At 45.3% G+C, this 23,701-nt stretch overlaps 2 protein-coding genes and 1 long non-coding RNA gene across 3 annotated transcripts; 2 read left to right on the top strand and 1 right to left on the bottom strand.

Annotated features, from left to right (window-relative positions):
• Window positions 1-36: 36 nt before the first annotated feature.
• On the top strand, window positions 37-9,800 carry LOC135806378 (actin-related protein 2/3 complex subunit 2-A-like). Its single transcript, XM_065320555.1, has 11 exons — window positions 37-247; window positions 392-426; window positions 2,532-2,590; window positions 4,402-4,455; window positions 4,860-4,905; window positions 5,569-5,619; window positions 5,828-5,960; window positions 6,939-7,032; window positions 7,190-7,316; window positions 7,878-8,082; window positions 9,393-9,800. The coding sequence occupies exons 1-11, from the start codon at window positions 186-188 to the stop codon at window positions 9,415-9,417; spliced, it is 891 nt and encodes a 296-aa protein (XP_065176627.1). The 5' UTR covers window positions 37-185; the 3' UTR covers window positions 9,418-9,800.
• Window positions 9,801-11,576: 1,776 nt separating this feature from the next.
• On the top strand, window positions 11,577-13,436 carry LOC135806380 (uncharacterized). Its single transcript, XR_010551225.1, has 2 exons — window positions 11,577-12,015; window positions 13,113-13,436. It is a non-coding gene; the product is annotated as an uncharacterized LOC135806380 (long non-coding RNA).
• On the bottom strand, window positions 12,931-23,664 carry LOC135806379 (uncharacterized). The gene is made up of 4 exons (XM_065320556.1): window positions 21,821-23,664; window positions 19,732-20,143; window positions 15,033-15,571; window positions 12,931-13,456 (listed from the first exon to the last, which is right to left on the bottom strand). The coding sequence occupies exons 1-4, from the start codon at window positions 23,447-23,449 to the stop codon at window positions 13,394-13,396; spliced, it is 2,643 nt and encodes an 880-aa protein (XP_065176628.1). The 5' UTR covers window positions 23,450-23,664; the 3' UTR covers window positions 12,931-13,393.
• Window positions 23,665-23,701: the final 37 nt, after the last annotated feature.

The raw sequence follows: 23,701 nt of genomic DNA on the forward strand, positions 1-23,701 counted from the left end.
ACTTGCTGCACTTTCCGGACCAGAAGGTCGTACATCGGATATCTTACCACAGTCTCGTACTCGACAGTGAGCAGAGAGTGAAAGCGATTTTGTTTGCTGATCAGAGGTGCGTTCGTGAAGTTCGCACCGAGCAAGGACGTTGAACTCCTGTTCAGATAATATCCTGTGTGCTCAAAGCAGTAGCCATGATTCTCTTGGAAGTCCATAACAAAATTTTGGAAGAGGCCCTTCTTTCTCGCTTCAACAGGTACGCTATAATGTGTCTGCCAGACGAGAGATCATGAGGAGTTGTTGCAAAGGCTTTTTTGTGTTTGTTGTCATGTAAAAATGTATACCGCAACATGTATATCGATCATGTTATTTGTATATCACATTGTTGCCAACTGTTCAGTGAGAAAAAGGAAGCTGTTGACCTGAAAATTGCTGGTGAGTGTCCTACGTTCTAGTATCACCATGATTTTGATTGATGACTTTGATGTTTTTAGATTCTCTTTTCAATGCATTTGTTGAAGAATTATTTTGTAAGATCCATCACTGAAGACCCTGTGCCGTTAATGCGCACTAAATATAGGGATGTTCTGCTCTACGTTTTGGGAACGCGACGCAAAGAATCACGCGAACTCTCTTCGGGTTCCCGTAACGTAAAGAAATCCTGTTCTGCTCTACGTTTCACGAAGAGAAGTCACGTGGAATGTGTACTGGGAATTTCCCCTTCCATATTTGGCAGTTTTCTGCATGCAGTTGATCGATACCCAGCAAATTCGTACGCATTTTCTCTGCGTGTGCCACAACGTAGAGAACCTCATCTCCGCGTAGAAATCTGGAGCCAAAACACGCGAAGCCGTAGACTCTAACCCAGACACCTGCTCTCTACGTGATTTCTCTACGTTTCACGTATAGCAGAACCTCTCTTATATCACATAATATTCCCGTAGCTATGCAGAAGACGTTACTTCAGTAACGTCTGGCGCTAGCCAGGGTCCACACAGCTTTAATTTGGTGTTTGTTTGTTTGTGTGTTTGTGTCACGCCTGGCGCTATCCCGTATCTGTCCCGTACCGTCAAACGCACCTGGTCACATACAGCTGGCCGCACTATTCAAATAGGGCTTTCAAACGCAAGATCATAACGTGAAGCAACTTGGAAGAATGAGTATGAATGCGAAGTGTATGGGGGAATGCATGTAGGGCGATAGTGCGGGTTCGAATCCCAGGTAATGCCTGAAAAAAGTAGGAAAATTGAAAAATTTATAACATCCCTATTCTTTTTTTGCCGTCATCAAGGCGGTAGATGGTGTCGTATTACCCTCGACCGTACCTGTTCCGTACCTGTCCCGTACATGTCCCGTACCGTACCGTACAATCAAAGACGGCTGGCCACAATGCATATTCGAATAGGGCTTTCAAATACAAGATCATAACGTGAAGCAACTTGGAAGAATTAGTATGTATGCGAAGTGTATCGTGGGATGCATGCAGGGCGATAGTGCGGATTCGAATCCCAGGTTATGTCTAAAAACAAAGAGTAGAAATTTATAAGAATTTATAACATCCCTATGCTTTTTTTGTCTAGGTCATCAAGGCAAAAAAGCATAGCGTAGGGCCCTGCGCTTCCAAGCTCTCTCGTATCACCGTATTCCACAGTAAAGCTGCTTGGTGGTGGTACATGCACTTTCCTCAGAGCCAAATGTCCTTGTTACCCCAAGAGAACAGTACTGTTTACCATCAAGTCATGTATCAAAGAAGTGCTTGTAGCCAATGCGTAGAATGTCTCTCATTTCAACCAGGCTTGAATAGCAGTTGTATGCTTAGTCCATGCACGTGCGTATTGTGATGTGTCAACACGTACTTCAAATCACATACTTCAAATTTGCACGTTATGTATAATCAGTCTGCGTTACCAGCCATGCTTTTACGTAAGGCTCTCAGGTATCATCTTCTACCTGATAAATGGTCAACCGATCACCAGTCTGTGCGACAGTTCAACCCGCATACGCGTGCGTGTTGGGCAGTTCTGCTAACACCCTCGCCTAGTCCTCATCTCTTCCTCCGATAGTATCCATTGCAGGGTAACTTTGTCCTTTACAAAAATGGAATTTCTGCAGCATAATCACCCAGTATCATAAATTCATAATCGTTGGCTGCTACCTTCAAATCATTCGATCTGTTTGGTTCATACTGCATGCAGCTGACACCAACCAAAAATGCAATATCCCAGCCAACCCATAAAGTGTGCGGGCACCACATCACACATTCTCAGAGCACATGATCATGTCTGCTCTTCATAGCAGAGTGCAGGAGTGACTGTAACAATGTGTACCATCAGTTTGCTAAGCTCCATCTTGCACTCACTTAGTTTTAGTCGCCCATTCGTCAGAGCATTCGCTATTTTATCATAACATACCTCTCTTTCTTGTGCCCTCCTCTCTCTCTCTCTCTCTCTCTCTCTCTCTCTCTCTCTCTCTCTCTCTCTCTCTCTCTCTCTCTCTCTCTCTCTCTCTCTCGTCTGTTTTCTAACAAAATCATCTTTTAGATTTTGATGGTATCCTCTTCCACATCACAAATGTTGACGGAGACAAGAACAAGATCCTGGTAGGTTGTGAATACTTACTGTTGCCTTCTTTTTTTCTTCTTTTTTTCGTCAGGTATTCCTTGGTAATGGTGTGATGCACGGGATATGAATTGATCATCTTCTGTGATTTTCCGCCAACCACCGTCAACCTTATTAATTTTGTCTTCTGTGATTGGTCTGAAAATAGTTCCAATACACACGGGAACAGACACACTTAACATGTGCTTTCACATGCCAGCACCTGTGTCCGTGCCCATGGCCGAACACTAGCATCAGAAGCTGGCTAACAATGCATGTAGTTGCGACGCATATCACTATACCTTCCTTCATTTTTCTTTCCCTTTATAGTCAGTTTCAAAAAGATTAGCAATCCTGGCGATCGCCCGGGGAGTTTGCCGTCTTACAGTATGAGCGCTCGAGCGCGGCCTGGAAAAACTCACCGTGAACTCGAAGAAATATTCCGCGCGAAAACATGAAAAACGACAACTCACTGACGTCGGTACTCGTACATGTTCGTCTGGTTTACAACAAACGAGTTCTTCCTCGCATCGATATGGAGTCAGAGAGGACATGTCGAAAGTGTGGTAAATTTTGACGAGCGCTAGCGGGATGCGTCCTTTTTATGACCAAATAGATTCTTTGAGCTGCCGCGGATGCAATTATTTTACTCTCCCGATGTGACGAAAACGGCATTGACACAGGCTCATTCCCAAGGCCTTGAAGTGGCAGAGCTATCCGTGTGACTTCGACGACATTTTGAGAAAAGCAGACGCCTGTGAAAGCTGATAGAAGACGGCGTTGACTCCTAAATTCAAATAAATTGGCGATCTTCAATTACTAAAATAATTCTCAAACAGAAATCGATCGATCGATGTGCCGGTGTATTCAACAACACGTACATGTAGCTACAGCGTAATGACTTCCGTGTTCACTCACACGGTTTCAGTGTTGCGTGTGTTCACAACTTCAAATGGCGTGAGCCAGTCAAGTGTCAGTCAGTTCAGCAGGAAACGCGAGCTCTAACAACAAGTCGTTTGGCGCAGCCACCTTCTTTGTCTTGTACCAGCGCAGCGTGATCACCAAAACAATGAAAAAATGAAGAAAAAAATGTTTGACTTGAAGATTTGTTGGGATTTGAACTCACAACTAACTTCATGGTCAGCAGACAGCATGCATAACCACAAGGCCAAAAAGGAAGGGATAAATCGTGGGTTTTGATAACCAATCGATACTGGCTTCCAGGGCAAATTATAAACCATGGGAAAAGGCCAGAAACCCTAACAAGCCGTTTTATGTACTTTGTTGTCCAAATTTCCCTTACCTTCATACTTTTTAAGACCCAAACTTGATTGCTAATCTTTTTGAAACAGACTGTAGTTGTACAATGCTGTTGGTTTGCGCCGGCGTACAGACCAAATGAGAACGCATTCTAGTGCACTAGAAAAGAACCCCCATAAATAGCCTTGCATGCGATCTTCTAGTTTTCTAGTACCCAGGTCTCCTTCACTTGAATTCAGTCAGTCCCTGTACTGGGCTGTAACATGTACTACAAAATACACCAGTACACGTCATTTGCTTTCATACAGCAGTGGGGCCATGCATGCATATTTCTGAGGTTTTCTCGTGCCTCTTTGTCACTCTCATCATATCCAACATCTCATTCACGAGATTCTGACTTCTATTCTCATAAGAAGAACCATCTCTGTACTGCTTTTGGTGACTATAATGGCCATGTTGCTGGTGATACTCTACTGTACAGACATATGCATGCATTGTACTTCGCATAATGTTCTTTCTAACTGCCGGCAATTGTCTTCTTTTTGCTGCACAGGTCAGCATATCTATGAAGTTCTACCATGAGCTCGCCAAATATGGAATCAATGAGGTGAGGAGGCCATACTCTATGAGTTCATGTATTCCTTCACCTTTCTACAGGCAGTAATAGTCACTGGATGTGTGCAGACTTTTGTTTGTTAGCATAGCCAATTTTGTCAACACAGTTATATCATCATCACCTATTCCGTTTTAGCCTTCGGCCACGGGCGCACCAGATAAGCCGTTTTCAGATCATTGTCCAGCTGTAAGCCTTTTTTGGAAACCTTCACTCTCCATCTACCAGTTTTCCTTCCTTTTCTTAAATTGTACTCTTGGCATCACAGTAGAGTACTTGGTAGTCCACTATTCATTGATGTGTGTTTGGTCTCCAAGTACTCAGTCTACTTTGATTTCTTATTTCACATTGGGTTGTACATCTGTGTGACTCCGTGTGTCTTCTGTTGTGCCTGACAGTACTTGAAGGCAGAGTATGGTGACCTTGTTACCTCTCCTGAGTCTGGTGAGTGATTCGTTATTACTTATCGATACTGTACTTTAAGTTATTCCCTTTTGTCATGTATGTGAAAGGCATGCTAAACGGAGCGGCAATGCATCGTGGCAGTAGTCAATGTGCAGTTCTGAAGTAGGCCAACTTCCATTGTCTTGTTGGTAGTGATAGCATAATAAATAAATATACATCGTGCTGGCATCATATTTTTCTAAATGCATCTCCATAATATGTTGGTTGGTTCGTAATGCTGTATGCAGAGTAGCAGAGGAAATTAATCTGTTAGGATTCATGAACAACGCCAACGAGCGAGAGGTCTGAATGGCAATGCCAGGGCAAGTTCATCATGAATAGAGAGACAGACAGACAGGGACCTACATAAACTACTATAAATCAGTAGGTAGCTTGCTTCATGTACTTAACTTGAGCATGCAATGTAACCACTTGAACGGCGAATATGCAACCATTGCTGAAAACCAGGGTGCAGAAGACAGTTGGATGCGTAGAGGAGGACAGGCGCCGAAGCCGGGAACAAGCAGTAGAACAAACCAGAGCCTACAGGAGCAACACTGTCACACAGAACTGGGGTGATGTCCAACCAGGGTGACACCAGTCATGTTGGACCAGTGCAACATTCTTCTTTGTCTGTTTGTATCTGTTCATTATGGGTGTCAGGTTATGACTTCTCTCTCCTGGTCAATATGGAGTCGCTGCCATCCGATAAAGGTGAGTCCTGGAGTTTCTTGTGGGCTTTTAGTAGATGTCACAAGTCTGCTTTTGAAAAGGGGGGGGGGGGGGGGCTTTGATGTTTTGGCTTCATTGCTACAAGAGGAGAATCTAACAACCACCAATGCAAGTGCGCTTGAATGTATTTCCTTTGTAAACACTACCGTGCGGTCGTGTCTTAGTCCGGTGTCTTTGTTTACTCTTACAGCTGCGTTTGCAAAGAAAGTTGCTATGCTTCGACGTCACTGCTTTGCATCTGTATTCGACCACATGTTTGATAAGCAAGCTGCTGGTGGCTGCAAAGACAAGGCTGTCATTCACTACCGAGATGACGAGACCATGTAAGTTGCATTGTGCTAGGGATCTCAGCGCGTGAACTGCGCAGCCAGTCTGCGCAGGTGAGATTTTCGATCCCAAACGCGTCCAGTGCAGAAATCGTGGAAAAGAACATTTTTTTCGAAATAAATCAAGTTGAAGAAGACAGTAGAAATGGCTGAATATTGCGTCCAGGAAAGCACGTTCTACGGCCATTTCCAAGCTACCTATCTCCCAGACACTCTCTCAGAGGAACTATGGAGGGTCAAAGAGCACAATCTTTCACTCTTGGACGCAGCGTGAACACCTCTTCTACTGAGCGCGATGTCTTCTCTCTGAGTGATAATGGCGGCGATGTTCGCGATGGCTGATGCACTGAAAATCGAAGTTAGGACAATCTAACCGGAGAAAACGTCTGAATTTTTGACTGAATCCTCTCTGAAGTGGGTTCTTGCCGCATGGAAAATTATAGGAAAATCGACCGGGGCAATATCGCCTTGGCCACGCTGTCCTTCGGCGGGAATTACAAAGTATGTTCGAACGACGATGAAGATGACGATTCCGCTAGTGTCCACCGCGTCCCCTAGTGTCGAAAATCGACCGTCGCCATTTTTCTGCTGTGTCCGCGAGCTGCACTCAAAACTCGATGACGCAATGTATGCGCAAACACCCTGCGCACTGCACTCGCTGAGATCCCTAATTGTGCCTGTGCCCATTCTGTACTTTCTGGACCTGTGGTGCCGGTGGTTGATGCATCCGTGAATTAGTAGTAACTTTAACAGGTCCGAAAGTCAATGGGTGCATCTGACTACACACAATTCCGTCCATTCTAGAATTCCCTAAGATGCATACACCGTTTGATTACACAGATTTCGTTGTCATCAGCCACGGAATCCTTTGCGAAGTGAAGACAGAATTTTTTAAAGCGTGCGACTTATCGCGAGTAGACTGTATGCGCAGTGCTGGAGGTATTATTTTCACTATATATCTGTTGCTGTGTTTAGGTATGTGTCTGCAGACAAGGATCGCGTCACTGTGATTTTTAGCACCCTTTTCAAGGATGACGATGATGTTATCATTGGCAAAGTCTTCATGCAGGTGAGTGATTTGCGTCACACCAGCTAGTAGTGTGTGCAGTGCAATGTACTCTGTTGCTTCATCATCTGATCGATACACCTGCTGATTGGTATTACAAGTATGCATGGAGACGCCGCCATGTGAAGCGCCTGCATAATTTTCCTCTTTGATTTTGCAGGAGTTCAAGGAAGGACGCCGTGGTAGCACCACAGCACCGCAAGTGCAGTTCAGTCACCGTGAACCACCTCTTGAACTGCAAGGAACCGATGCACGCACTGGCAACAATGTTGGATACATCTCCTTTGGTATGTATGACCTGCTTGTGTACCGTGTGTACATATTTGTGTGTGTGTTTGTGTGTGTGTGTGTGTGTGTGTGTGTGTGTGTGTGTTTGTGTGTTTGTGTGTGTGTTAGTAGTTACCGTTCCAATTTTGGCTTGCATTTTTGATACCAGTATTATGTCACGCCTGAAATCAACGATTCCTCCAGGCTGTTTTCCAGATGCTTCCTTGGACGCTCACAACAACTACTAGTATTATAATACTGTATAGTAAATACTTATGTATAGACACGGAGTTTTAGGTGCACATGTATGGCTCAGCATTGTGGCACTTATGCAGCTCTTGTCAGTGAAATCTGCGTGAAACAGCCTCGAGCTTTGCGGAAGTGAACCGGTGCTTGAGGTCTGTGGCATGTATGGTCCTGTCATCAGCTCACCTGTGCGCCTCCTGATACACGCATATAGAATTTCATCCGTGTACTAGTAGCTGTACCAGGAAGTGCTGTCTTAGCTCTGGAGGGGGGGGGGGGGGGGGTATTGGTGTTTGATACGTGGCTCTGACCAGTTCTCCTTGTGTGTGGTACAGTTCTATTTCCACGCGCAACCGTCGCTGGTGCTCAGCGTCAGAAGACCATTGACTTGATTCATACTTTCCGGAACTATCTTCATTACCACATCAAATGCTCCAAGGCGTACTTGCACTGCCGGATGAGGGCAAGAACGTCGGCGTTCTTGAAGGTCCTAAACCGTGCTCGCCCGGAGAAGAAGGCAGTAGAAAAGAAGACAATCAGGTAACTTCTTGTCAGCACGGCTGTGTAGTCTACATGTTGTGTGAGCATCTGGGTTGCCACTGCCTAAAGAGTATGTGTGTCTGTGGAGGGGGGGGGGGGGGGGGGGGGGGAGGGTAGCACATGCATACATACATTGAGCAGGAATAGGGAGGAGAGGGGAATAGTGGTACAAAGTACCAAAAGTACACCATTCTCAGAGTGCACAGCTGCAGTCAGTCCATCTGGATCGGCAAAATTCATTGGCTTTTTCTTTCTCATGATGCCTTGTCTCCTTTCGTAGTTCATTCACGCTGTGCAGAGTGTCGTACAAAGCCCTGACACACTCCCTGAATTGTGCCATTCCAGAAATAGTACCAACTGATATTCACTTTAGTCTACTGTGGCTGGGTGTGCGTCTCCAGGATCTATGGCCCTGTCATCTAAGTCGTCGTCATAGGACGTTCATTTCCACCCAGTTGTGGGCAGACTGGAGAATGTGGCACCCCATTCCTACATAGCTACTTGTACATCTATTACATCAGTATTATATTTTCAAATAATAGTGAAATGGCCGTGCCGAATCTTACCATGTAGAACGCAAGAATGGCAACTCTAAAACAATAAACTCAAGTGACCAATTCCGAAACAGTATGAAAGGAATGATTGCTCATGACGACTTCCTTTCACCAATCAAACGGTCCGATACCTTCGCAACCAAAAAAAGCACAGCCCAGGGTCATCGCATAGGTTGCTACTAAGGGGTCGTCGCTAAAGTTTTCTGTCGTCCCTGAAACGAACATCGTTCATTTCGTACTTGGACCCCCTCCCCTCCCTCTGAAACGAACACAGCTTGCTATGCTGAATGACGAAAATCGCATGCATGTACATGTCATATGTACAGTGTCGGTCGACTTGCGATTTTGGCTCGCAACTCCTCCCCCCCCCAAATGAATCTTGTTCGTTTCAGGGACGACAAAAAACTTTTGCGACGACCCCTAAATATAGCTAAAACCTCAATACAGATGGACTTGTCGGCTGACTATCGCTCTGCCCAGTTGCTATTCGTTTATTCTCTGATTCAGCGCTCAGATACTCTACCGGTACATTGCCATATCAATTCCTGTGTAGTATTACTGTCTCTGAGCAGGTTACCCTTCGTCCTGATTCTCTGCTTGAGAATGTATGAAGAGAAAGCAAAGGAGCGGTTGTCAGTTGGCCAGGTCAACTGTTCTTTCTTTGAAATAGTTTTTAAATTGCTTGGTGATCACTCTCCTAACGCGGTGTTATGTCATTGTTTGCCGTGTGTGTGTGTTTTGTTGCTTCTTCCACAGTGGTAAGACATTCACAAGAAAGTAAGGTACCGCTTCCGCCAAGCCGCATGGTGTATCTTGACCGATCTTCCCTATCCTCCATTTCCCAAATTTGATCTATGTTTTTGTGATAGTGCACAAGCAGAATTACGACACCAACCATCTACAGTATTTCTGCAACTAACTTTAGCATTGACCATTGACCAGAGTAGCGTCCAACTTGGTCATTGTGTCAGTCTTTTTAATTTGATTTGTATATAGGCTAATCTGATAGAGCAGCTGCGTCAGTGTGTCAAGCCGTTCCACCGGGATGCACTGTGGACATTCTTGACAATACAGCTTTTGTATACCTTTTTCTCAGCGGTATCCATCCACCTCCATTGCAGCTCACTGCAACCTGTATAGAAGTGTAACTTCATTGTCACTTGACTACATGGGCTGTGTGTCGTCTGCTCAACCTCATGAGCTTTGCATGGTGGCAGTGCCTGATTTCTCTCTGTTTCCTGTGAGCGTCAGTGCATTTGAGCTGGCTGCTCATCAACTCGAAATTAGATGTTCTCGACGAGTACACAGATTTACCGTGCCTCTTATGCAGTCATGTCTTGTTCAGGTGTTTCCCTCAACAACCAGTAAAGTCTGGCCAGGAATTAGCCACTGCTCATTTCTATCAAGCAGTTTGAATGCAGTGTGCCCCTCTGTCAGCTGTCCACGGACAGTTGATTCAACATTGGGAAAATCGGAACGAGCTGCAAATGTTGTACGATTCGTACTGCATTTTCATGCAGCAGTTGTTGTGATGTTCAATGTTGATCGACGGGAAGCATAAAGCATAGCCGTTGACAGGTTGCATTTCAGCAGTAACATAGAACTTGTTGTTTGGCTCCACTTCATACTCGCTCTAGTAGTCACTACCAGTTTGTTCTGTCCCTTTGGGAAAATGCGGCCAATAATTCAAAATTCCGCGGCAAATTCCGCGGGGGAAAAGGGGGGTTTTCTGCAGCATTTTCTGTGGTAAAATCAAAAATCTGCGGCACTTTCTGCAAGTTTTCACCCTCCTTGTAGAGGATATGACAACTAGTTGCATGAAGGAGCACTTTTCACACTATCCTTTGCAGTCACAAACTGACATGAGAGTGAAGAATTTTGGAGATCCTGCACTCACCCACACTGGCAAGAGCATAATGTGCTCCAACAGATCGCGAAGTAGTTTTTCTGCTGCTTTCTGAGTAGTAATTTTACTAATTTACCCTAATAAAATCAAATTCCGCGGGCAAAAGTGTAGATTCCGTGATTACCGCGGATGATAGCAATTTCTGCGAAAATTGCCGCGACCGCGGAATCGCGTTTTTCCAAGGGGACAGATAAAAATTGTTGTGAATGTCCGGATAAAGGACTTTATTTGGGGTTCAGGAAGTTCCGCCGACAAGCTACAAGTACATTTTTGGTATTAGATAAACCTTGTTATAGTTGAAGCATGTTGTTGGTTTGACAGCATGAAACAAGCTGGAGGACACCGTGTTTGGAACCGTGAATGGTTGTAGTAGGAACACAGGGGCGGATCCAGGGGGGTGCGAAGGGTGCAAATGAACCCGTCAGGATTTTTCCAAAAAAAACAAAAAGTCAGGCCAGGCCCAGGGCCCCAGGCTCGCTGCGCGGAAGATGAGGATGACCAACATTCTCCAGGATGCGGAGTGAGGAACTGAACAGCCGCCCTGAATTCTGACTAGAGTTGACATTGTGTATATAGCATGTACATAGCATAATCTGTGTCTGACTGAGAATCATACCGGTAGCAGTCGTAAATTACTTGTAAATTTTGACATTCAATGTGTAACTAATCATACTACTCATCTTGGCGCTATGTGTAATTATGATACAGTAACACACATAACATACTATGTCTTTGGTTTACTACTGCAAAAGAAAATATGTAAGTAATAGTTTCATCCTCGCACCCCTCAGCTTTGGGGTCTGGATCCGCCCCTGGAACACGGTGTCCTCCACCTTGTTTCAAGCTGTCAAACCAACAACAAGTACATTTTTTACATACATAGCCATAGGCATGACATTCTTGTTGTTGCAGCAGCATGCTTGATCTTAAAAAAAAATGATGATTTTATCCGGATGACGTCAACCTAGCTTCCATTCATGATTCACAACATGTCAGGGAGTCGTAAAAAACTGATTCACATCAGTTATTTTTTTTCGTGAAACGGAAACGATTCTCGTCTTGAATGCAGCTCATTATTTTCTGCACTCTTGTTTTTATAAATTATTGCAATAGAGGATAGTAGAAGACTGAAGATAGCCACAAGAAGAAGATAAGCATGGTGTTTATGTCAGTAGTGCGGCTGGGGGGAAGGCACCCCAAGTTCGCGCGAAACACCATAATGGTGGGCCCAGAAGGAACAGAACACGCCCTGAGTGTCATTACATCCTGGATGGCTGCTGATGGTATTTTTCGCAAAATGAAACTCACTCAGCGCTGGGAGAGAGGAGAATGGAAGAGAACAAGAAAGGAACATGAAGTATGTAAGAGGATCATAGACGTGGGTATGAGAAAGAAGATTGCTCTGATGAAGCGGAGGAGCGACCCACTGTCCGACATGCCATTTTAATCTGCATCGTGTCCAACACGTACACAGTAAGTTATCATAATACATCGGTACACTGTACTTGTAGTACCCGCAACGATACGCGTTTGTCCGGCTTTTCACCCTTGGACTGGGGAAAAAGGGTAAACAAGTACTCCAAAATTACCCAGCTGCAATCATCTGACCAGGAGTCCATAACCTCCTGGGTATGCAACCCCACGTAACCCCACAGGGTCTGGCACGGCACACTACCCGCAGTACGTAGCAATGAATTGGGGAATCGGCTGGTTCACTGTGTTGATTGATCTGCTACGAGGGAAGAGGTTATAGACTCTTGATATTACATGCACTTCATAGCTATCTTCATAAGATTGCATAGGTAGTTGGATGACAGTCAAGTATAGTTATGGAAGTTGTAGGGGTTTCATACACACATGAGCAAAACAAGGATTTTTGAAAAGGTTGTCATGGAAATTATGGCAAAGTGAGAAATTTCCTTTAGAAAACTGCTACATGTACCTCACCGGTGGCCGCAGTTTTAGCATAAACCAGAGTGTGCAACTCAGGATGGTTCCTGTGGGAGCATAATCCGTGCCGTACGTCACTTCTGACGGCATGGTAAGTCACTTGTACAGTGAGAAGTTGCGTAACCAGTCGCGGTGTTGCAGGCCACTGAGTTTGTGCTGATTTCGGGGTTTTTGATGCGGACAGCCGGGTGAATTTACTTGACAGCGGATGTACAGATATTTCCGGGCTGTGAAACACCAAAATTTGAGCTGCACGTCTTTGCTGACCTCACCAGGGTGATGAAGTGCACGAACAGCACTGTTTCAGATCTGATATGCACGGGTTGCACACTCTGGTTTATGTACTCTTGGCGGAAGGGATAAGGGCACGGCCATATGGCCATAATTATACTGCTTCAATGTGTATACTACATCAATGGTTGCAGAGTGCGACTTACGTTTGCGGAAATACGGTATTCTTGATAGTATGGTGCTAACACCAGTAATCACAAAGTGAGAAAGAAATAGATTGGTCTTGTCCAGGGGTGAATTGATCATTGAGTGGCACCTCAACAAAGCAATTTGTATTCTCAATCAAAACCTAAATTACGGCTGTTGTCTATTCTTCTCATGTTCTTCAGGAACGATCACGGTTACACAAGGCAACAACAAGCCCGAGCTTCTTGTACATAGCTGTCATATTATGCTTTTGTTGTGATGAAAATGCTGATTTTAAAACTATGCGCACCTTTTATGCTCAAAATCAACTACATTTTATGCGTTCTTTGATGCTATGAGTGTACATTGTACATGTATATATATAAAATTATTAGTAAATTATTAGTATGTACATGCAGTCTGTATAAAACTAGGATGATCTAGATGAGTGTACATATAATCTTTTCAATCGAAAAGAAACCTACTACTTTTTGGAAATGCCAATTTTGTCAAACAGACAGAACTCAGCAGCGTCCTTCTTCAGCACCTGTGAACACACATTGGGTAGAAGCACACGCCAAAATAAACAACAAAATTACCACTTCATCATGCTAATCCCAATCGGTCAGGGCAAGTAAACCCAAAATTACTAGGAGTGAGAAAGTGCCGTTTACTAACACCGCACATTCACAGACTAAGAGTTATTACGAAAATGCAATCACTTTTCCCAAAGTCTTGCATAGGACTGCCCATGTCCGGGATACTCAGTATACAAAATACAACAGACCAAGTCAGAAATGGGACTACATGTAATTTGGGTGCGTTCCTTGATCCTCTTGTATAAGTCCGAGATTCCGCGAGTGGAAAGTTGGAGAAGTGTTCTTATATCCTCTCGAAAATCGAGGAGATTCACCAAAACTCTGAACTTCGGAGGTAGTTGAAATGCGGTTTCTTGTGTTTCTGGATCTATGCATGCGGCCTACTGCAAAAAATACAAGTATTTGCAAGTGCAACCAAAAAAGGTCACGTACAGTGCTGCTCAATGACATCCTCCCTCCTCCCCCCCCCCCCCCGAAGAAAACGTTGCTCCTAAACCGTAGGAAAACAAATTTTCTGTCAGCTTGATCGTCATTTCACTATGTAATGAGGGCACCCATAGCTTGGAAATCAGAGTTTAAAGGGGAAGTTAAGGCAAAAATTAAAATTTCACCAGTTGTAGTCTTCGGGGTGCTGAGTCGAATGGTCGTGGTCCGAGGAAGCTGAGACGCTCCCTTCCTACTTGAATCCCAATCAAACTCGCGCACTTCCACCAAAACTGGGTGACTGCGCCCTACTAGATGGGGATTTGTATGCAAAATGTCACTAAAAGCGCCATTTCGTTCTTATTAAAGCATGGATGACCGCGATTGGCCCATATGTTGTAGTCTTTTGGACGCAGGGTCGACTGGTTTTGGTCCGAAAAGGCTGCAATGCAGCGTTCCTCCTTTATTCCCAATCGAACATGGTTGAACAAGCGGTCACGTGCTCCTGGGTGCCCAAATCACCTGGTCACCACGCCAGCAGGCGACAACTTTCACACCAAGGTTCAACTCGAGTTCAACTCGAGTTCAACTCGAGTGACAGGACTGCACCCAAAAAAGGTCAAACAGGCTAGTAAGTTGTACCCTGCAGGCACGGCGACCAGGTGACTAGCGTACGCAGGAGCACGTGACCGCTTGTTCAACCATGTTCGATTGGGAATAAAGGAGGAACGCTGCATCGCAGCATTTTCGGACCAAAACCAGTCGACTCAGCGTCCAAAAGACTACAACATCTGGGCCAATCGCGGTCATCCGTGCTTTTATAAGAACAAAATGGCGCTTTTAGTGACATTTTGCATACAAATCCCCATCTTGTAGGGCGCAGTCACCCAGTTTCAGTGGAAGTGCGCGAGTTCGATTGGGATTCAAGTAGGAAGGGAGCGTCTCAGCTTCCTCGGACCACGACCATTCGACTCAGCACCCCGAAGACTACAACTGGTGAAATTTTAATTTTTGCCTTAACTTCCCCTTTAATACTCTTTGGGCCATGAACTCTTGGTAAAATAGCAAAGTTAGTGCACAATACAAACAAAACCAACCTACCTTGATGACATGCCAACCCAGTGACTGCAGTGCCAAGACACGTAGAACGGATTCCCCTACCATTCGTTTCGACCCAGCTACATGATGCTTCTTTTCATCAATGACAAGAAGAGCAAACCGTCTCACACCATCCGATGCAGGTAGCCGTTGCATCACTGGATCGGCGATTGCCTTCATGTTCTTGTATGACGTCCGCTGTGCCAATGGAATCGCCTTCTTTGATATGGTAGTGTGCGTGCCTTTATCTTGCCATGCCACTAGCTGGTTGTTGCCATCCAGTTGCAAAGCCACATCAACAATGCCACCACCAGCCGTTGTGCAATTGTACAGGACGTAATCTTCTCCTACTTGACTCCTTACACGGGTTGCCAAGTCCTGAACAACAGGATCGGCTTGAATGTAACACTCGCCAATCAACTTGGACGACACAAATCTAGCAGTGTCATCTCTCAATGCGGCAGATGCTCCTTTCTTGATGATGCTATGGGTGTGCAACTGTTGAAGTCTCTGGATGATGTCGTTGGATGCCCCTTTCAGGTCTACATCAGGACAAACATCAAACCACACGCACATGCAATAGAGACTGGCTGGAAATCATGAAAAAGTGTATCTATGGAAATATTCAACAAACACACACACACACACACACACACACACACACACTATGGTGGCAACCTGCCTCCAAGCTGGCCTTTATTTTATGGAAGAAAAATTACTTAGAAAACGTAAACGTACAAATTTTTCATACGTTATCTCGCAGCATACCACAATATATAGTAGACAATTTTACTTGTCGTTTTCATAAGTTTTGTCACCATGAAGCGAAACCGCCCAGGTTGCTTGTACAAGTACATGTAATACCAAAAGTACATAACTCTCCAGGAGTGTGCAACTCCCACATACCCTGCTATCCCGGCAAAATTTCAAGTTGACGTCATTATTTAGGATGCAATGCTCCCAGCAACAGTGATTTACAACATGTGTACAGGTGTCAACTAGTTAAAGCCCGAAATTGCCCGGCCCGGGCCGATAAATTGCGGCAATATTTTGCCGCCTCCTTTTCGAAACCTTGCCTGGCATTTCTTTTGGCAGTCGAAATATTTTTCTCAAGGTTTGGAGACTCCACTGTAGCCAATACTTGAATCCATACATCCTGTACACACACCTTGTACACACTCTCTCTAACGGTCTCTAGGCTACACTGCAATTGATATACATAAGATCAAATTTTCGGGCAAGGCCCATCATCCTGATGATGGGCCTTGCCCGAAAATTTGATCTTATGTATATCAATTGCAGTGTAGCCTAGAGTCGAAATATTGCTTTCAAATTGCTCTTGTCATCAAGCTCCTATATCATGAGTTCTTGTTATTTGTCTTGAGGAAGTGGCGTCCCAGGAGCCGTCTATCATTGAAGTGGCTGATGATGAGCAACCAAATAGTAGCAGTGGTGATGGTCCGCAACCTGCTCCTGAAGATCCGCCCGTGCGGGACTTTTGTGCTCGCTTTCAACCACCAAAGCCAGCTGAAATCTCGAGGAAACAATCAGTACCAACCAATGTAACCCCAGGCAACTCTGCTAAGTGTTCCTGCCCTGGGAGGTCAGATACCAATAGTGCAAGCTTCGTGAAGGGAGTGTCCCCCAAGGACAGAGTTCCCAAGTTCCCAGGAGAATGCTTGACCGTTGAGGCAGGCACCTTGTTCTGCTCGTGCTGCAGAGAAGAGCTTGGCACGAAGATGAGCTTCATCAAAACCCATATATACTCTACGAAACACAAAACAAGCAAAGAAAATAAATCAAAGAGACCATCACCGGTCACTTGCGCAACTACGCCAGCCAATACCACCCTTCAGGGGAGAATCTGCCTGAGAGCACCAGGCTCTACCGTTGTGACCCACTGAATGCTGGAGTCTGGCATTCCAATTTCTAAAGTGACTGGCAACTTCCGCGATCTTCTGGAGGAGAATGGACAGCGCCTGACATCTGCAAATCACCTTCGGGAGTGCATCCCTGTCGTACACAAGATGTACCGCGCAGACCTGACCAAGGAGCTTCAAGGAGTTCGGACTTCCATCATTTTCGATGGGTCAACGCGGCTTGGAGAAGCCTTTGCTCTTGTCGTGCGTTATGTCACTGATGACTTGCAAACCTGAAGTGCATCGAGAGGTCCATGAACGCTGCTGATGTGTCGGGAGCAGTATTCGACTGCATCATGGAGAATATCCATGTGTTACGCCACAACGTCATTGCAGCAATGAGAGACCGTGCATCTGTCAACTCTGCCGCCATCAACAACCTGAACCAGATCTTCCCATCTTTGATTGATGTGACCTGCTTCAGCCACACTCTTGATCGCGTGGGCCAGAATTTCCAACTTCCGAACGCATTGGAGTTCGTCAACACCTGGATTTCACTCTTCAGCCACTCGTTCAAGGCCCGCATTGCTTTCCGGGAGCAGACTGGACTCGACGTGAAGCTGCTATCGAAGACGAGGTGGTGGTCACGATGGGAGGTGATCAAGCAGGTTGTGGAGCTGTTTCCCGATGTGCATGGGTTCATTGCAGCGCAAAGAGAGCTATCACCTGCCACAGTTCGCAAACTGTTGGTAATGTTAGACACTCCGCAGATACGAAACCTTGTCCAGGTGCAGATGGCTGCTGTGGTTGATGCGGGTGAAGTGTTCGTGAAGGCGACCTACCATCTCGAAGGCGACGGTCCACTCTCTCTTGTTGCGTACAGGGTGATCAAGGGTATCCAAGCCCATTTCGATATGGGACACTTTCCACACCTGACAGCCTTATGTCAAAGACTCTACCCGGATAACGAGCAGCATCAGCAGCAGTTGGTGGAGTATGGCAAGCAGTGTGTCCAGCCAGGATATCAGCACTTTCTGAAGAAGTTTGTGGGCACTGATGGTCAACCTGCTGAGTTCGAGCGTGAAATGGCTTTCTTCAAGATGGCAGGCCTCCTTCATCCTCACACCATGGCTGACAAGAGACCAACAACTGGAGAGTTTGTGGCCTCTCTTCCCAACCAACCCGCCTTTGCCCCACTCTCTGGTGAGATCGTGCCTTTGCCCCACTCTCTGGTGAGATCGTGCCTTTGCCGCACTCTCTGGTGAGATCGTGCCCGAAGTACCACTGTAGGCAGCTGCTGTTGAGGAATCGGATGGGTCAGTGCAGCCAATGGCGTGGTGGCGCCGACATGCTGATGAGTTCCCGAACCTGAGAAGTCTGCTGAAGCTTGTCCTGCTGGTACAACCTTCAAGTGCAGCCAGCGAGAGGGCTTTCTCATTGCTGAACTCACTGCTCAGCGACAGGCAGGAGAGGTCGCTCGAGGAGACCATTGAGGCTACTCTCATGGCCCGGATGAACTCTGCCAAGTTCTGCGGTGATGAACTGCCCTCACAGTAATAGCTGGTCTCACCACCTACAGTGATGGCCACTCATGGATAGAGAAGTTTGCCTATACCATGCCTGCGCTTCGTTTGTTGTCACTTCCGATTCCAAATATGACGACCCTGGTTTAATAACCATGTGTATGTCACTGTCAGTTTGTATGTCAATTTAATTGTTTGTAGACACCACAACAAGTAGTCTGGTACATGTACTTGCGTTGCATGTGTGTTCAAATACCACTGCTTGCTGGATATTCTCCTAATACGGTTATAATAATATTCTTGTTAGTACTGGCACATTTCTGTTTGCTCGTAAAAGTGGCTCGGTTGTAAAACAAAAGGAACTCTTTGCCTGTAAAAGTGATGTGTGATGCATAAGGATGGTTTGGAATGCTTCAGATCAAGCTCAAAACTACTTTGTGATGCTTATTGGTGGTTTTATAGACAGTGTGAAGCAAAGGACCTGCCAGGTAGTCCACCACAGTCCAAAAAAAAACACCAGCATGGACATCAGTGCACTCTCTGTCTATCCTTCTACAGTACAACTACAAGCCCAGTTTTAGGGAGAAAATTCCAAATTCCCATCTGAAATGGCAATAAATAAGATAAATTGTGCACTCATAACAACAGCAAAAATGAAGAAAGTCAAGTTCCATAACGTTTTCTTGTGACTGTCATCAGTGGAACGCCGTCACATAAAAATGTAATAACTAAAACACACACTTATATACATGTAGCTAATATGGTTTCAGGTAGAAATACAGCAGCTAACAAGTACAAAAAGCGAAGCTGTATTTCTACCTGAAACCATATTAGCTACATGTATATAAGTGTGTGTTTTAGTTATTACATTTTTATGTGACGGCGTTCCACTGATGACAGTCACAAGAAAACGTTATGGAACTTGACTTTCTTCATTTTTGCTGTTGTTATGAGTGCACAATTTATCTTATTTATTGCCATTTTACAACTATTGTCTCCTCGTCGATTGTTTAAATCCCATCTGAAATCTAAAGTTTTTCGATAAATTGCTCAAAAATTGCCGGCGATCTGGTATTTCGAATTTTCGATATATTGCTCAGAGAATTGCCGGCAATTTCGGGCTATGACTAGTGTCAACGCATGACACGTTTATCTTTGCAATAATTTGGACAGGATCAGATGGGCTTTAGTCCACCACAGGTTCCGGATTCGTCAACTTGAAATTTTGTCGGGAAAGTTCCCATAGTCGAGTTGCACACTCTGGGGGGGGGGGGCATGTACTCTTGGTAATACAGACAATAACACGGCACACACACTTACCTCCGGCAGAAATAGATTGTAGAAGGCTGGTACAATCATCATCCACGTCCTTAGAATTACCGGCGATGAGTGCCCAGTAAAGATTGATCTTGTTGAAAACATTGTAACGGTCAGCCAAGATTGGTTCTCGGAGAGTTTGTGGCACCACAAATCCCAAACGCCCACAGCTGTACACAAGATTCCCCAGCAGATGCACTGGCAGTACCTCAAGGCTCTGAACAACATTGGGCATTTGGGAGAGTGTTGTCACAATCTCCAGGCAGGTGATGTTGGCAGATGCCAGGCTGATGATTGCTTCCACAACACTGCGTACTGGCCACTGTACAGAGCCACTTTGAACGAGAGAGACAATGTGCTGCCCTACCAGTTGGCTCAGTTCATTGCCACTGAGAACTAGCAGAAGACCTAGCCACTGCATTGCACATAAACATAGCATAGAAGCATGTCCAAGTTACAGCCAAGCTGAAACGAATACTCAAGTAGACCATCTTACACAATAACGCTATAGTCTGACTCAACTAAACATATCCCCACTACCACCGCCATCCGCGGCGAGATTCTACGCGATGGACACCAATTTCAGTATTGTCGGGTCTACAAAGCATCCATATCTAACTTCCTAACCATATTGAACTCCAAACAACTACCGGTATCCGCACACTAGAAAGTGCGCATTAACATTACAGCGCAAGAAGACTCAAGGTAATGCAACAATGCATATCTCTACCTCAAACTGGGCAAACATAAAATTACTAGTTGATGCCAATCAGGAAGTCACAGCATCTAGGGAGACGACACGAGATCAAAGTAACCGAAATGAAAAGCGTTTCGATCCCGGTTTGGAAGTTCTATGTGATCCGTTGACTATGCCATTCGTGATCACGGTCACGGCCTTGACTTGATGACCCCAAGCACGGCCCAGACAAGCAATACTATAATTATGTGAGCATGTATAAATCGGCCCTGACCCAATGCCAACTTGCAACAGGCAGCCCGAGGTTGAAACCCACATGATGTAGTGTTACCCTTGCCCGCGCCGTCTCCCTGTAAGCTACAACTCCGTGGTGGTAATGTTCAGTTCGGCCAGGTGAAATTCTACCCAAAGTACAAAGCTGGCGCCTTGGACTACTAGTAATTCCCAATTATACATCACTACAGACATGTGTCTAAAATCTTCAGGCTGTACAGTGTATAGTGTTCGATGTCCAGTGGCCAGAGCCAGCAACACAATACTCATACAGCCAAGGACACAACCAAGTCCTTCTTTTCCATTTATACTCAGTGAAGTGTCTGGAAAAAAAACAATTTAAAACACAAGCATCATGCTGCTCGGATGCAGCATCTACGTACTTGAAGTATGATACTGTACCAATGATGTCTGACAGGGGCGGATCCAGACCCCAAAGCTGAGGGGTGCGAGGATGAAACTTACATATTTTCTTTTGCAGTAGTAAACCAAAGACATAGTATGTTATGTGTGTTACTGTATCATAATTACACATAGCGCCAAGATGAGTAGTATGATTAGTTACACATTGAATGTCAAAATTTACAAGTAATTTACGACTGCTACCGGTATGATTCTCAGTCAGACACAGATTATGCTATGTACATGCTATATACACAATGTCAACTCTAGTCAGAATTCAGGGCGGCTGTTCAGTTCCTCACTCCGCATCCTGGAGAATGTTGGTCATCCTCATCTTCCGCGCAGCGAGCCTGGGGCCCTGGGCCTGGCCTGACTTTTTGTTTTTTTTGGAAAAATCCTGACGGGTTCATTTGCACCCTTCGCACCCCCCTGGATCCGCCCCTGTCTGATAAATGCTTTCTTCCAAACACGAAAGTTTCAGCAACGGCAAAGAAGGCCTCGGTTGTATCATTGCTGTGCGAGTATTGCATACATCACTATATGTGTACGTGTGTTCATCCTGCTGCATTCGTACTGCTGCCCGTGCGTGGACGGCGTGCAAGTCCGGGGTGCCAAACATGCACTTTAGGTCGGACTACACACAGTTAGCACAACTGTAGTTTACCTGATGCAGTATAGACTGAACAATAGCAAAAGCAGTAACAGTTGCAGTACACTAACCTTTTCTGGTGGTTGAGAGTCATTTAGCTTGGAAGCGACGGTTCGCTCCACAATCTGCTTCCAGATAGATTCATTCGATGATAGAGGAACATACTCTGACATCCACAAGAGCATGTCTATAGCAGACTCCACCTCATCCACGCGGCTTACCAGCTCATTAACGAAAGGCAACACCAACAGAGGAACACGAGAGTCAACAGCCACTTTGCAAATTCCCTGCAAAAAGGTTGACGGGAGGTGACAGAGTGCGCTGCTGCCAACCATACTGACCAAGTTGGAGAGTAGATAGTTTCCTCCATTCAAAAACTCCACAAGATCTGCATAAACCCACAAGGGCCGCAGTGGTGTTGAAGTCAGAATATCAGCCAAGATGCGCAAGCCATTATTATCAGGCAATGCACACCTGAGCTTCATATCCCTGATTTTGATCAACCTAAGCAGAGGCAGTAGCTTGGACTGCGGCTTCACCATGAATGAAATTCTCTCGGTCACCTCTATACATGCAAGGCGTACAAAGTTCTCAACATCAATTTTGAAGAGCTCGGCAAACTCCAGTGCTATGCACAGATCCTTGGCATCCAGTTGTTCCATATGCATGCACAAGAATGAGATGCACTCCAGTGCACTCTCTGCTGGAAGAGGCTTCATGTTGATTTTACATGCCTTGTACATCGTACTGACAAGCTGCTTACAGGACAGCTGATTTGCTTTGGAAAGGATAGCAAGCATCATTTCAGTCTCTAGTGCTTGGGGAATTGCACTTCCAAAAGCACGTACAGCATCAGCCAAGTCTGCTGCAGGAAACTGCTTCACATCCAGCTGAAGATGATGAACCAGATGGTGCTGCAAGGCTGGCGGGAGTCGACAGTGACCAGCGATCTTCAGCAACACATCAGGCCGTAAGAGGAGATCGTTGTGATACGCTTCAAGGATATCATTGCACAGCAATGAGTACCCAGCACGGGCACAGAACACAGTCAGAGCTGGGATATCAGTTGTCGCAACAGTCTCACCGTAGAATCGACGCCGCAAAAACCTTGACATCTCAGTTGATACTTTGTTGCCGCCATAGCTCAGGGAAGCTAGCAATGGAAGGTATTCCAATAACTGGCTATTGCTGACTTCATGCCTTTTGTTCAGAATAAGATTGAGGAAGGATGTACTCAAGGCACTGGACTGAACACCTTGTCTGCAACAATGGGTCAGCGCATGGACCAGTGACTCATGGCGCGGATTCTCTGATAGGAAATCAACGCACGATATCTCCAGTCGACCAAGACCTTCCAAAACTAATGCAAAATTCTTATCCGATAAGCCAGATTGTGCCACCTTGACAGCCAAATAAGCCAGGTCACTTGAAACCACACCAGCATTCAAAATATGGGGAGAGCTGCGTATCTCTGAAACGGCCAATGAATAAGCTCTTTTGAATCCGGTCATCGCAACCCGCTCCGTCAATTTGTCACATGATTGTAAAAATATCTTTCCCTCTCGAACAGTGGAGAAGGTCTCCAATGTCTTGACGTTGGTACGAGCATCAGACCTCTCGTGCCTTTTGGAAATTCTCAACAATCCTGTTCCAGGGTGGACAGGAACCCATGACCTGAATAATGAAGCGTTCCTCAACATTCTCTCACTTTTTGTTATTCGCTACATTCCACGTACTGCTCAGAGAAATCCATCACCCAGGAATCACTACAATGGAGAATACTCAATATCATTATCACCGTCACCTACAGTAATACCTCCGTTACGGGCAAACTCAGTATTTTGATTTTCACTATGTTCGAGACATTTGCTGTTGCTGTTTAAAATCTCTCAAAATTGCAAGCTAACATACAGTAACTAAAACATTCGAAATGAAATTTTCATTTCGTGTAT

Source organism: Sycon ciliatum, chromosome 1 (genome assembly GCF_964019385.1).
Source record: "Sycon ciliatum chromosome 1, ocSycCili1.1, whole genome shotgun sequence".
Taxonomy (NCBI): domain Eukaryota; kingdom Metazoa; phylum Porifera; class Calcarea; order Leucosolenida; family Sycettidae; genus Sycon; species Sycon ciliatum.